Source organism: Magallana gigas, chromosome 4, assembly GCF_963853765.1.
Source record: "Magallana gigas chromosome 4, xbMagGiga1.1, whole genome shotgun sequence".
Lineage (NCBI taxonomy): Eukaryota > Metazoa > Mollusca > Bivalvia > Ostreida > Ostreidae > Magallana > Magallana gigas.
The window spans coordinates 401972-416755 of record NC_088856.1 but is presented as its reverse complement, the minus strand read 5'-3'; the positions used below and the strand labels follow the sequence as shown (position 1 = coordinate 416755).

The following is a 14784-nucleotide window of genomic DNA, read 5'->3' as shown; positions in this document are numbered from 1 at the left end:
CTTCCCCCAACTTCGTCTCGGAGAGCTAAAAAATATATTGGGTAAACAATGCATGCTTACCGCCCCTTGTTCTTTCCAGTGGTGTTGTCATACTGTATCAATACACAGTGATCCAAATGTCATAAGTTTCCTTGCAGATAAAAATAACACGACAATTTTGGGGGTTTTTTTTATATCATAAAATGTCCTTGTATTTAGGTCCTGCTAATATAATACAAACTAAAAACAAAAGACACTGTGTTTTCTTTTTCACTTAGAATCGAAAACAATAAAATTGCACAAAAAGTTTTGATAAGATAAACTTATCATTAAATCACGAGTAACACGATGTACACAATGATGAATCCAGTGTTGTTCTTAGTTAAATCATTGACAACTGATATTTTTCCCCTCTGCAAATCTGCTCATATTAAATCTGTTTTGATAAGTTTTGCTGTCAACATTCCTGGTATTTTATTTCGTATTAACTTCACAGTCTTTCAATTTAAAAAACTGTCTGGAATAGTGCATCACCATTTACTGTTTGTTTTTATTCTCTTGTCCATTTTGTGCCAACAGTTTATCAACTCGCTTTTATAAACTTTTTAGTCTTCGGTTATGTTGTTCTTAAATGGTGCCATTACCATTTACTCTTTCTCTTTTCTTCCTTGTCCATTTTCCGCCGCCATTTTTTCAACCTGTTCTTCCATGTAGTCGTCAGCAAAATCTGCTGTCTGCTTCAAAGCTTTCAGAATCAAAATATCTATATTCTGATCTAAAATAGTTTCACTCTCGTAGTTTTTGATTGGTAGAACAAAACCACGTGGTAGTCCCATGACGTCAGCTATTTTATCCACGGCTTCACGGATCGCTGAACTGTGGAACGTGTGACCTGCATCCTCCTCCACCATTGGACAGACTTTGTCTAGCTTTGTCAGGTAGACCACTTGAGGGATGTCTGCATTGTTAAAAAAGAACTGTACGTAAGAAATAGTAATTTGACTGCATTGTTATCCATGATGACTAATACTAAACTAGGCTGACTAATGATATTATACATGTACAATTGTTTGGTCATTAAAAACAAAAACAAAATCCATGAATGCAACAGAGAATTTTAGTATTATTCATATTCATAATTTCAATCTTTTGAATTTGTGCAAGTTGTATTTACTTCTCTGGTTCATCCGACTCTGCATGGCTTTCATTTGTTTGAGGATTTTCTCTGGGATAACATCAATAGTACTTCCGTCCACTACAAAAGCCACACAATGAATCCTGTCCCCTAGATGGGGGTTCCTGATGAACCCAAACGTCTCTGTAGTAAACGGGGCTGAGGGGTTAAACTGAAAATAAAGATTGCTTCATTGGACTACTGAATACAGGGAAATATTTGCCCCATTTTATTTTCGCCCCTTTCACCCTCGTTGTCAGCGGGCCAATTTAAGACTGTGCGAATCCCAATGTCTCATATCAAATCATAGTACTAAACACAAATGTGTCTGGGCGAATTCAAGACGGGACGAAACTGTTTGAAAGTGTAGAAGGGCAAAAACTTCCCAGGGAAAAAATAAACAGGTAATATACAGTATTTGTGTTTTACCATTCTATTTCAAAAGCAGTTTCTCTCCAGTCTTTGGGGGTCCTATTGTGAACAGTTTGCCAATAATTTCATTTCTGAAGTATATTACCTTTCCCTTAAGACAAGTTGATTCAATTTAACAAAAAAACTGAGCAGAGCATACGTACATGTTTAACTTCTACCCCCCCCCCCTTCTCTAACATACCTGGTATCTGTACTAACATACCTGGTATCTGTACTGACATACCTGGTATCTGTACTGACATACCTGGTATCTGTACTGACATACCTGGTATCTGTACTGACATACCTGGTATCTGTACTGACATACCTGGTATCTGTACTGACATACCTGGTATCTGTACTGACATACCTGGTATTTGTACTGACATACCTGGTATCTGTCCGGTACATTGCCGTCCAGTATGTGAGATATCTCCTGGGGGTCGATGGTAAACTCCTCCTCCAGACCGCGTGTGTCACACAGGCGAATCTTCAGAGTCTGACCAGAGTTATGGTCCTTTACGTTGTACTTGCGGTACTGAAACAAGATATCTGTGAGCCAATGCTCACTAGTGATACCCCCGCTCTGAATATGCAAAATAAGCAAAGTCGACATTTAACAGAAAGCTGGCATCCGATTGGTACAGAAATATATCCCACAATATGGCATGCCTAAACAAATAGTGTGTTAAAATTTCAAGCATCTGCGAGAAATAGCTGCCGAGAAATCTTTGAGGAAAATTTGTTTGAAAATTTTGGCTAAAATAAACAAAGTACTCATTTAACAGGAAGTTGACGTCCGATTGGTACAAAAATACATCCCACGATATGGCATGCCTTAACAAACACTGTGTAAAAATTTCAAGCATCTGCAATAAATAGCTGCTGAAAAATCTTTGGCGAAAATTTGTTTGAAAATTTTGGCTAAAAATAAACAAAGTCATTATTTAACAGGAAGTTGACGTCTGATTGGTACAAAAATACATCCCACGATATGGCATGCCTATACAAAAACTGTGTGAAAATTTCAAGCATCTGTGATAAACAGTTGCTGAGAATTCTTTGACGAAAATTTGTTTGAAAATTTTGGTTAAAAAATAAGCAAAGTCGTCATTTAACAGGAAGTTGACGTCCGATTGGTACAAAAATATATTCCACGATATGGCATGCCTTAAGAAACACTGTTTCAAGCATCTGCGATAAATAGTTGCTGAGATAAATGCGACAGAAATTTTTGTTACGGACGGACAGACAGACGGACAGACGGACGGACAAACAGACGGACAGACAGACAGACACACAAGGGTAAAACAGTATATCCCCTCTCCTTCGGAGCGGGGGTATGGGGGTATAATAAATTATCTATGTTTTACCATGATAATATTCTTTTAAAATCTTTATCTAAAGACAAGTCTTAAAAGTTTAACAAGCCTTTTCCTGTCATGTAAAAAAAAAGTTAAAAATTTAGATTAAAAAAAAATAACAATGAAATGTTTTTGTTGTTGATTGAAGGGACTTTGTGCATTGTGCACTGATAAATTTCAATTTTTAATCTTACGACAGTGGTGAGGCTATGTTCAAAGCTTCCACTCCGCGCCTTGCTGGTGATTTTCCCTCGGAATATTGAGTTGACAGAGTTAAAGAAGCTTGATTTTCCCGCACCAATCTGACCAATCAGGAGAATGTTTGCTGCTGTTACACCTGTCTCACTGTCCGGTCCATAGTCCACCAGTTCTTCTTTAAGTTTGTTTGCCATCTTTATAAATTAAATATTTAATCAATTGGATATAAATTAAATCAGTAAATTGAACAAATAAATTAATGAGCTATCAAGTAACTTCTATTTCTACCAACATATTTTTAAACAGAATCAACCACTTTTGAATTCAAAGAAAATAATGCTTTATATATATTATTTATGGTGCAAATACAAAATACAATAAAAGAACAAGTGAAAAGCTGTCAATGTGACAGCAAACCGGGTTTTCTTTTATGTAAACTGTATCCATAATCCATGTCAACCCTTATCCAGTGAAATGGAGTACCCTACATGTATATGCAACATTTTGCCAAAAAATGACTAAGTTCAAAAGCTGGTATTTTTTTCATAAATTATCGGAAATCAAAATCCTAACAATATGCACATCTCTGATATATGTACCATTTGATCTGCAAAAAAACAACTTCTTATCTTGAGAACTGTAGGAGGAGTTATCCGTACAATGAGGGTACCCTATATGCAATATTTTGCCAAAAAATGACTAAGTTCAAAAGCTGGTATTTTTTCGATAAATTATCAGAAATCAAAATCCTAGCAAAATGCACACCTCTGATATATGTACAATTGATCTGCAAAAGAACAACTTCTTATCTTGAGAACTGTAGGAGGAGTTATCCGTACAATGATGGTTCCCTATATGCAATATTTTGCCAAAAAATGACTAAGTTCAAAAGCTGGTATTTTTTCGATAAATTATCGGAAATCAAAATCCTAGCAATATGCACACCACTGATATATGTACAATTGATCTGCAAAAGAACAACTTCCTATCTTGAAAACTGTAGGAGGAGTTATCCGTACAATAGGGTACCCTTTTGGCAGCCGCCCGCCCGCCATTTTCATCATTTTAATAACCGGATTTTTCCGTTGGAAAACCCGGTTAAAAATTACATTGCAATTAAATTCCTTCGCTGTGATGTTTGGCTTACTGACTACCAGTGTTGTAAAGCAGCACCCCCCCCCCCCCACCCCCATAGGAACTTTAATTCTCCAAAGAAAACTTGCTACTTGTTTATGGTAGTCTTCCCTTGCTAAGATTTTACAGTTTATCCCTAAAATGTATGGCTTTTGGGGGATAATGGGGTAATGAATTTTGCAATCTTTGAACCCCCCCCCCCCCCCTTTCTCAAAAAGATACACACCAGTCCAAATTTGCCAAGTAGTTTTAATAGAAGCTAACTTTTACCACCCAGTATTATGAGTAATCAATGTTTTCTCAGATATCGCTAAATATTGCTATGAATGGTTCATCATAAACATGAAACCATGAGGAAAATATTTATTTTTAGTGGGAAAATCTATGATACAGTATGCTTCGGTGAGGGATTGCCATCATGATATGTACAAAACTAATTCTTCACCTCTGCATTAAACTCAGGAAACTTTCTCCATGGTTTGTCTAGAAGTGAAGATTCAGCCATCTTTGTTTTCTTTGGATCAGGTCCATCTGTGAACAAATCCATAACAAATTGTTATAGTTATTCCATCCTTTTTTTTTTAAACTGATTATTTAAAAAAACAAAATTCAAATTTTTTTTATCAACTTTTTTGTTAATGACCTTGCAAACCTTTTGGTTTACATGAATTGTTTTGGAGGAAACATACAACACCGCTGATTATCATACACAATGGGCCTGAAAGTGTATTGAGCATGCAATTTTTAAAGTAAAATTTAAAACCACCAAGGCAAGGACTTCAGTGGAATTCGGATATAGTCAAAATGGTAAGCTTTCTTTCTATAGTGCACATAAAAGGAGCAACTTTTTCCTCCTGAAATTGTTCCTGAAATTGTTTCTTTTAAAAGAAATTTTCTTTAAATTATCTAAAAGGAAAAAAAAAATTAAAGCATAGAATAGAAATGAAGATCTACCTAAGACTTGATAAACTTCCAAATCAGTCACTTGGAGATTGTTGTTAGTGATAGAGGTGTAGTTCTGACCATTTAAGCTGTAAGAACTTCCCATAGAAGTGACATATCCATTTAGAGAAAAGTAGCTTCCGGAAGAGTTAACAGTTCCAGAAAAAGTGACGAAGTCATGACCACTCCCAAATATAGGACCATAACTGCTGTTTCCTAATCCAGCATAAGCTGCACTGCTGACAGGAAACTTCAATGGATTATATGAATTGTTATACTGAAGACGGAAGAGAAAGGCGTTCGGATCATTTATCCACCCACCACTAGATTTCCAGCTCTGTGACAGGTAGCCGCCGTATATCGTGTTGTTTGTGTTGTACAGGACTGTTACCGTGGCGCCCTGATTGTCACACTTCTGGTGAAACGTCGGGCCCGAACATCCGTCCCTGCTGATTTTGTACAACAACCGGAAGTGACAGGGCCTACCGATCCACGTGACCAGCTGGTCTCTGTATTTCTCATTCAACAGTTCCGTCATATTCCCAGAAATGGAATTAGACTAAAATTAGCATTTAATTTAATTTTATAAGACATCACTTAATTTTTTTTAAATAGTTTTTGCATTGAATGGCGATTAAATATATAAATTAATTACATGTAATTTGTTTTGGGGCTATATTTGAAACAAAAATTTTAAATATGTGCAAGAATAATCACATGATTTCACCAATATATATTAACATTTGCAAATATGCTTCCTTATATGAACCTATATAATAGCGAAAACGTTCAATTCTGTATGAACATTTTTGTGACGTCACAATGATAACTGCGCGCGCTAATCGCTTGATGGTTGCAATATTGTAAACTTAAAACACCGTTTTATTAATGATTCTGAACGTTTTGCCATTCTCAAACGTAAATATAAATACAGAATGATATAAATATGTAAATAATAAACAGCTATGTTAAAAAGTTCACCAGGATATGACCTTGGTTGGTACGTGATCAAATCTTCTGAGAAGCCCTTAATTGCTGTTCTTAAATAAGAAAGGGGAAAATTCCATGCAAAGTTAGATTACTCTTGAATTTCATTATAATTTAACACTTGTATAAATTATCATTCTTATATTATTTGTTTTCTTTTTTTTATATATGAATTACACTGCACTGTAAATTCATCAGATCCAGCATATGTATTAGCACCACTCACACTGTTGATTTCCACTTATAGAATTTTCATTTAAATATTCATAGGTTAAATTTCTTTTATCAAATGTTTATAGTTATACAAAGTATGTCAATTTTTTCCTTTTTCCCTAGTATATATTTCATTGAAAACAACACTTATTTTAAAACCGTTTTCTGTTGTTATAGCAGAAATATATTGATTGTAATTACATGTGTAGGTCAAATCACAAGCTGTACTTTATACTTTTTTTTACTTTATACCCATTTTGTTAAATATCATCATTTTTTATGTCTGTAGTTATACATATGCACGGCTTAATTGGTCTATATCTTCCTTGAAAATTCTGTAGCCGCCAGTCTCCGATTAAACCAGTGAAAAAAACATGACAAGCTATAGTCCTCTCCTTCAAGGTCCTTTCTAAAAATGGAGACAGATTCACAAAATTGGGCCATCAACTGTTACCACAGATAGAATAGACTTTACATTTTTTTTCTTGTGGGCCCACAGTCATTGTACACACTACACAGGAGCAATAAAAGATCTTCATCAACTCTGACCTTGACTAGATACCTTCCAGAGAGATTCTTATAATTCCCTCCAAATAATCACTTGGCATCCAGAGCTAAGAAGCATACAGCACAACAGATACAGTAAATTAAGTTTAAATCCTGACAACATGCCAGATGTCAGTTGGACATTGTTTTGCCTTGACTTACTTGACTAATTCCTGTTTGCTCCTTGGGGAGCATAGGGCCATAGGGACATTGTTTTAACTGTTTGAAACGGTTCTTCAGAATTTTAAAAAAAAAACCTTGTTGGACTTTCATTATTTCTTCAAATTATATCAATGGGTGTCTTGGTTGTGGGTGAAAACCCTTTACCAAGGGATGAATTTGGTGATAAGCATGAAATATCTGATGAACTATCATATCAATTTTATGTTTATAAGTTAAAAGGACTTATACGGAATGCAGTTTATGTATTAAATGGTATGAAATGTAGAGAAGGGCAAAATTCATCCCTTGGTAAAGGGTTTTCACCCACAACCAAGACACCCAATGATATAATTTGAAGAAATAATAATAATCTAATCTAAAAAACAGAAAACTTGTGTCTACTCAGGCTTCACTTTGGGTCTTTCGTGGTTTACTCAGGGTTTGCTGTTGGGGTCCAGTTAACGCACTGAAGTGTGAAACAGACCCTTCTTTTATCTTGCCATTTTACCACCTGGAATTCCTGCCCTTTTTACATGTAGCATCTGCTTGTAGGGGTCTACTTCTGATCTGGGTTTGCTCTTTAAGTCCACTCTGCGTTTTCTTTGGGTTTACTCAGGGTCTGCTGTAGTAAACCCCGAAAGAAAACAGGGTTTAGTAGGGGTCTACTTTCTGTTAGGTTGGGTCTGATCAGTATTGTAACTAAATTATCAGGCCTCAAAGATTGGACCAAAACTTTGAGACTGTCCTTAGCTACTTGGGGTAACTAATCTGGCATAACATATTGAAGAATTAATGTTTGCAGAACTTTGCCTGCCGACCAATCAAAATGCACCTAACTTAAATTCTTTTCAGCTTTTTATGTGAAAGGGACTTCAGTTATGGGAAACTCCTGGATTATGACATTAAAGAAATTATAGACCGGAAAAACTTTATATTAAATTCTTAGAAGGAGACACACCTACTCACTCTTAATGTAAGGCACTGTTATCAAAGAATTTGTTTTTAAGCTAATTAGCCTTGTACAACTTATCAAGGGACAGAACCATGTTTAGTAATTGGATCTATTTGGATCATGGATATTATCTACCAATTAGGTAGTTCAGTGGTAAGTCTCCTGACCACAAGGGTCACAGGTTTGATTTCCGTTTTCAATTTTTTTATGTGCACTGCTCATTCCTTCTTTCCTAATATGAATGCTGTAATGGGCATGAGAAAGATTTTTGAAATATTATCTTAGAATTATCCAACAGGTGACAAAGTGGGCATAATAACTTGTTAACTTGCTTGGGATTTATTACTCGTAATTGGTTATAAATAAATTTATAGTTTAAAATTTTTTTTTTTAAATATTTTTGTAAATTTTTAAAATAAACCTGCATAAAAGTCTTTCAAGTACAACAACTTTTGGTGGGCAAATTTTCCTACAAGTCTATAGTTTTTCAGATTGATATTCTAGACCAAGCTCCCTAACAGTGGGGTTAAAGAAAAAGTTCTTAACCAAAAGTAGTCATATTTCTATCTAAAGAGTGAAAAGACCCCTTCACAGTAGCTGCCGTACTGCTCTTTTGCAGGGCAAACTGACATAGTTTGGTGAAATGTGACGTAACGTCAATTGTTTCATTTACGTCATTTAATTATCTACTTACTTAATCTTCGCAAAGTATACCAATTTGCCCTGGAAGAGAGCAGTACTGAAGTTATCGTGATGGGGTCTATTATTTTCATTTATTTATACCATCAGGGTTATATTATCCGGAAATGGCCAATGCTATTGTATCCCATTTAATCAAGTGGTCCTAACCTATCCAAATATCATTTCTTTGACCGTAGTAAACTAAAATCCTGTATAGCCTAATTAGACAAGTTATTTAACTATATTTTCCTTTGTCATAATGTCAGCGAGATTTGTCGAGAATAAAAAATGTTTAATTGACTTCTCTACAAGTGAGAAAGAACAGGGGCGTACAAGGTGTTGCATATCCCCCAAACGGGGCAATGAAGAAGAAAGAATTTCAATTCAAGTTAGAATATTAATTTTTGACTTGTATGCATTGTTTTCATTATAAATTTCATGATGGAAGTCAATATTGTGCTTTCATTCTATAAACACAACAGGTATTGGTTTCCAAATTAAGCTGCACATCGTTGTTTGCCTAAATCATGGATCATTTACTGTTCTTAATTGCAAAATTAGGTATGAATGGGTCCTGACTCCATCCTAAAAGTACTTTTATTTAAAGAATAAGTTTATTTTGATTTTTATTATTGGTTTTTTAAAATGGAGTCTAGACCCATAATGGGTCAAATTTATGATTTTCACCAAGAGCGTTTTACTTTATTGATTATTGTTAAAGAGTTAAATTTTTTCACCCTTACTATAATCTGTCAACGTAGCTCACTGTGATAGGCAGAGGCTCGTAATCCATCCTTCTCCATGGAGAGGGTGTTCGAATCGTATAGACGGTGTTTTATTTTTAATTCATTTGCCTTTAAGTAAAACTTGTTTTGCTTTTTTGTTGATTATAAGAAAAATATCTACTACCATTTAGGGCTGGGACGATACTGTACTGAGCCGATTCGGTACATATCACGATACATGAGATGCGATACGATACATATCACGATACATTGCAATTAAATGAAATCATGAATAAAAGTTTAAAATTTATTCAACCTGCCGATGTATTACCGCATGTCCAAAGTTATTTTGTTATATTCATAATGAGCGTTGCACAATTTACAAATTACTTTAGTCTCGTGTACACTAGTTTTTCATAAACAAGTACTCCAAAAGTTTTCCACACTCCATATATGCAGTTCTATATTATACATGTTTCAAATGTAAAGAAATGGCTTATAAACATATAAAAATCAAAATCCTGGGTACGGGGGGATTTGTCAGGCCTTGTACGCTCTTGTCCTTTTTAATCTCAACGAATCAAGGACTTGTTTTGTCTTCTTAGTAGGTGACCATCCTCCATTATATACTTAAAAACACATCAGGTGTAGTATAAGGGGTGGCTGCCAGGCCATAGTTAAAAAGCAGAAAGATGACCAAGTGGCGAGCCCGTGTAGACGAATCTTGAAATCGTCAGCTGTTTAGTTAAAATTACCCCGGGCCCAGTCTACCATGCCATTCGTATTTCTCTTTCTTTTTTATGTACTGTAGAATTCAATATACCGTAGCGCAGCTTAACATGCAGTTAGTAGGCCTATTTTTTTTATCAATATGTTAGCATAACAATTGAAATCACTGATAAAATGATGCATGCCATTGGATTGTAAAAAGAGTTACTTACAAACAAACAAAGGTCTCGATTTGTTGTGAGCTGTGTTCAATGGGCGAATATTATGGCGCCAGCCGCGTTTTACTTTCGATTTATCTTTCAAAGAAAGTCACGATAAATTTTTCTTAAAACCGAAAGTGCAAATAGTTTCTCAAAACAAGCACGTAGCATAAGAAGGGGGGGGGGGGGGCAGGGGGGCTTGGTCCCCTAACTTTTTTGCGCAGCAAAGATTTTGCTTAAATTTAAATACAAAAAATTGAAATAATATGGAGTTGGTCCCCGTACTTTTCTGTGACCATGTAAAAATCAAGTGTATAAAATAAGTAAAATAAACAGTGAAATTGAATTGAAAAGTGTATCCCCCTTCCCCCCACGGATTAGGATTTTGGGAAGTAGCCTTTTTCCTTTTGAGTCTGCCCCCCCCCCCCCCCCCCCCCACTTTCAAAAACGATGCTACTAGCCTGCAAAATCAGAGGGTTTTTTAAACGATGCTGATTAGGATATATTTTACGGCGGCGTGGAAGGGCCAGATGAAAAAAAAATCTTATTTATTAGGACGAATTAGGATTTGTTCTGACGAATTATAGGTATTCGTTCGAACAAATAAGTTACTTGTTCGGACGAATAAGATATTCAATCTGAATAAGTTAAAATTTATTATAACAGAGAGAGAGAGAGAGAGAGAGAGAGAGAGAGAGAGAGAGAGAGAGAGAGAGAGAGAGAGAATTATTTCATAAACATGGATAGGCAGATGTGAATAGTCTAACTCGGTTTACGAGATCATGCACAGATCCAGGAACATTTCCCGATTTGGGGGGGGGGGGGGGGGTAAGACAATTTTGTTTGTTCACCCCCAGCCCCACTCCCCTTGAGATCTTGAGATGCATCCCCTGAAGATGTCCATTAATTCTAGGCAACGCAGGTTTTTCCGAAGTAACTAACAAAAAGAGTTCGCTTTATGCCATAACCAATAATATTTCCCCAAATGGATTTTCGTGAATTATGTGCTTACACATTATATATATAGATTCTCTATTGCTCATAAAATATATGAGATTAGTTGTTTCTAACTTACAACTTGTAATTGATTATCAAAGCTGAAGAACGGTAATTCTTTAATGTCGAACTTATGTAAATATATTACACTGTTGTCAGATTGTCAAAAAATGCCAGAAACATGTAGACCTATAAACACAGTACTGCACTTAAAGTCTTGACCGTGTAAACAATTAAGTTAACACTTCGCCGCCCATTTAACAAAAATTGCCGTTATCATCGCCACTCCAATCAATACAGATCGCTGTTATTTTTAAATCATTTTTAGGCATAATTATTGGGGCGGCGACCGCCTCTGCCGCCCCTGTTCTAACACCATAGAAATGTCAGTGACTAGTAAATGTATAAAATTTAGGTGCTATCAATGGAAGGGAAAACAATATTCCAGGAAAAACCCAGGGTGGCCTGATTACAGACTCTCTCCCCTTTTATCATCTACATTATTGCCAAATCAGATAGTCTTGTTAATTATTCATCAAAAATTCTGTTCTTATATACAAATATAACTTATTCGTCCGAACAAATAGCTATTTTGTCCGAACAAATCCTAATTTGTCCGAACAAATAACTTATTCGTCTGAACAAATTATGGCTAATTCGTCCGAACAAATCGTAATTCGCCCGAACAAATAACGTATTCGTCCGAACAAATAGCTAATTCGTCCGAACAAATCCTAATTTTTCCGAACAAATAAGATAAGTTTTTTTCATATAGCCCTTCCACGCCACCGTTATATTTCAATATCTCTTTAGTAATTAAAAGGAAACGGTCTTTATTTTTCTAAATTCAAACTACATTTACAATGAACGAGCAAATTTCGGCAATTTAACGTTTTACCATTCGGTATTGAAACGTTCGATTATATCATTTTTGGTGTCATCCATGAGCTTAACATGCGGCTAGAATGGTACATCTATTGCACAAAGATCAACAGACATGTTTATCCAAATCTTGTTTGGTCTAGAAGAACATTGTCATGTTGTAAATTTTGAATTTACTGGGTGGGTGTAAATACAAAATTTACAACATGACAACTTCAAAATTTACAACATGACAACTTTAAAAAAAATGGCACTGCGTTTTGCATCCATCTCGTGATCAATATATGTCACAGGGTCGTAAAGAAATAACGATCGAAGTCTGGATTCGTGCTTATATATGCTTTTATGTGATATAAGAAAAGAAACCTAAAAACACAAAAAACACATTCACAACATAACACACACACGTTGACGAAAGACAATTACATGTACTACATATATTTAACTAAATTACAAATACAATGGTTTTCCAAATTATAATACCGGTGATTTACCGAGAGTATCACTGAATACGATGTTACAATAATATGTTTAGAAGTGATCTTACCAGGTATCCAGGACTTTAAATAATAAATGGAATATACTGAATCTTTGAAGATCAGAAAAGATCAGAAGTACATTAGTGCATGAATCTAGCGCCGTAAAGGGTAGAATCTGTGGGTTCTGGATTTGGCGGGACTTGCGCTTATATATAGTGAACAAAGTTAGTAAGACATGCATATTAATGACTTAAAAGTCGTCTGTCATTGGTCAATGAGACATATATACCTGGTCAGTAATAAAAACCATGTGACATATCACAACATTCACACGTGCATTCATTCATACATACAGAAATGCGTTCTATCAGCAATGCACGCTTATGAACATTAAATAAATAAATATATATAAACTGTGACATATATTTATACTATTTTAACAATAAAATGCATTCTTTTAATTGTGATTCATTGTGGGATATGAAGGTGGCGACTTTGCAGAAAAAATGTGATACAAATATATGGGAAAAAAAATAATTTTCGGAACAATTAATTGAACGTCATGCAGATTTAATACAAATAAAAACCCAACATCAAAACAGCATAATTTTATAACTTATTCTTATTTATAAAAAAAAAAGTTACAAAAACAATCTACGCGTAATAAAAATGTTTTCCACCTTTGCAACATAGGAAATGCATAGTTATTTTTCACATATCTGAGAAATGTATATTAAAGCTAGTGTCTTAGATCTTTGTAGCTCATTCTCTCTTTTTGTTGTCTCCTGTTTTCAAACTTGTATTTACAGTTGTAGATGTAGTATTACCAATTAATGAATTAAAAGTCATTGAAATTAGCAGTGTTCTCGCTTGTTTTAATATGAAAATCTTGAAAAAATACAACAGTTTTCCATAAGTAATATACATTATTGAATAGCAACATAAAATGAAATATTCTACTAAGTAATTGCAACATTTTATGTGATTTATATAGATTCAAAATACGATACAATATTTATTTACATAGAATAAAGTTTGATTACATGATATATTTTACGATTTGAAAGAAAATAGACACATATATCATATATCACATATATCACATTGTATAAAAGCAAAACATTAAATTTCTTGTGTCATTATGATATACAACATTAGCAATGATTTTGTTAAATATGAAGTTGTTGGTCTCATGCAGGTAATGACCTCCGTAAATAAAGAATACCTATGTTGACAAGATCCGATTATACTACATGATTCATTCCACCTTACACCGGTCAATTGGACTAAGGAATTATTTGAGATGTGAAGTAACTAAGACAAATACAATGCTCTTGAAAAAGTTACACTTTAAAAACATAAACATTAAAAAAATTCAGGTATAGTGAAGTGCATAAAAAGTAAAGAAAATGTCGAATGATTTATTTTCGACATAAACTGTTGCTTTTAACATAGTTCAGAAACAATACTCCTGGCACCAACACACGCCGCACAGAACTATTTGACTTCAGTGTTAGATACAACAACCCGTCATCCTACATACCTTCATAGCAAAATATTCAATATCCAGGCGCATATGCACAAAATGTCATTTGACAATGCGAAAAAAGGTTTTTTCTAGCTGTCACTATCCATCAATATTTAATATCCGTTTTTATTAAGTGGCGTCAAACATGGTGGCGCCCATGTAAGATCAGAATACAGTCGCCTTTTGCACAATTCTGTGAAAATGGATTCTACTGTTCAATCAATTAAACGATTATCTTTTTAAAAGCCAAAGTTGAATAATTTAGAAATTAGGAGTTGACAAATATTTCCAATAGATGGACTGACTGTTTCTAATACTACATATAGTAATTCATTTCATTACTGGTATGAGGTCTTGTATTCTCTTCTCGTTTATTTATAATCACCACAGAATGTCAAGGCATGCTACAAAGTTGACTTGCAAATGAGTGACTAAACCGGCTTTGCCATAATATTGTGTATTGATCAGTAAGTCTGCCTACAGTTAGTCATGTTACCTTGTC

General features: G+C 34.7%; 1 protein-coding gene across 2 annotated transcripts in view; it reads right to left on the bottom strand.

Moving 5' to 3' along the window:
* Window positions 1-155: 155 nt before the first annotated feature.
* Window positions 156-14784, bottom strand: part of LOC136274309 (interferon-induced protein 44-like) — a 110960-nt gene continuing 96331 nt past the window's right edge. The window contains exons 1-7 of one of the 2 annotated variants that reach the window (XM_066080769.1): window positions 10410-10512; window positions 5215-5761; window positions 4706-4791; window positions 3123-3320; window positions 1956-2102; window positions 1154-1325; window positions 156-937 (exon numbers count right to left, since the gene is read on the bottom strand). In XM_066080769.1, coding sequence (XP_065936841.1) covers window positions 627-937; window positions 1154-1325; window positions 1956-2102; window positions 3123-3320; window positions 4706-4791; window positions 5215-5740 — 1440 coding nt within the window. In that variant the 5' untranslated portion in view covers window positions 5741-5761; window positions 10410-10512 and the 3' untranslated portion in view covers window positions 156-626. Of the gene's footprint in view, window positions 938-1153; window positions 1326-1955; window positions 2103-3122; window positions 3321-4705; window positions 4792-5214; window positions 5762-10409; window positions 10513-14784 lie in introns of those variants that run through there. The other variant, XM_066080770.1, reaches the window with a different exon arrangement.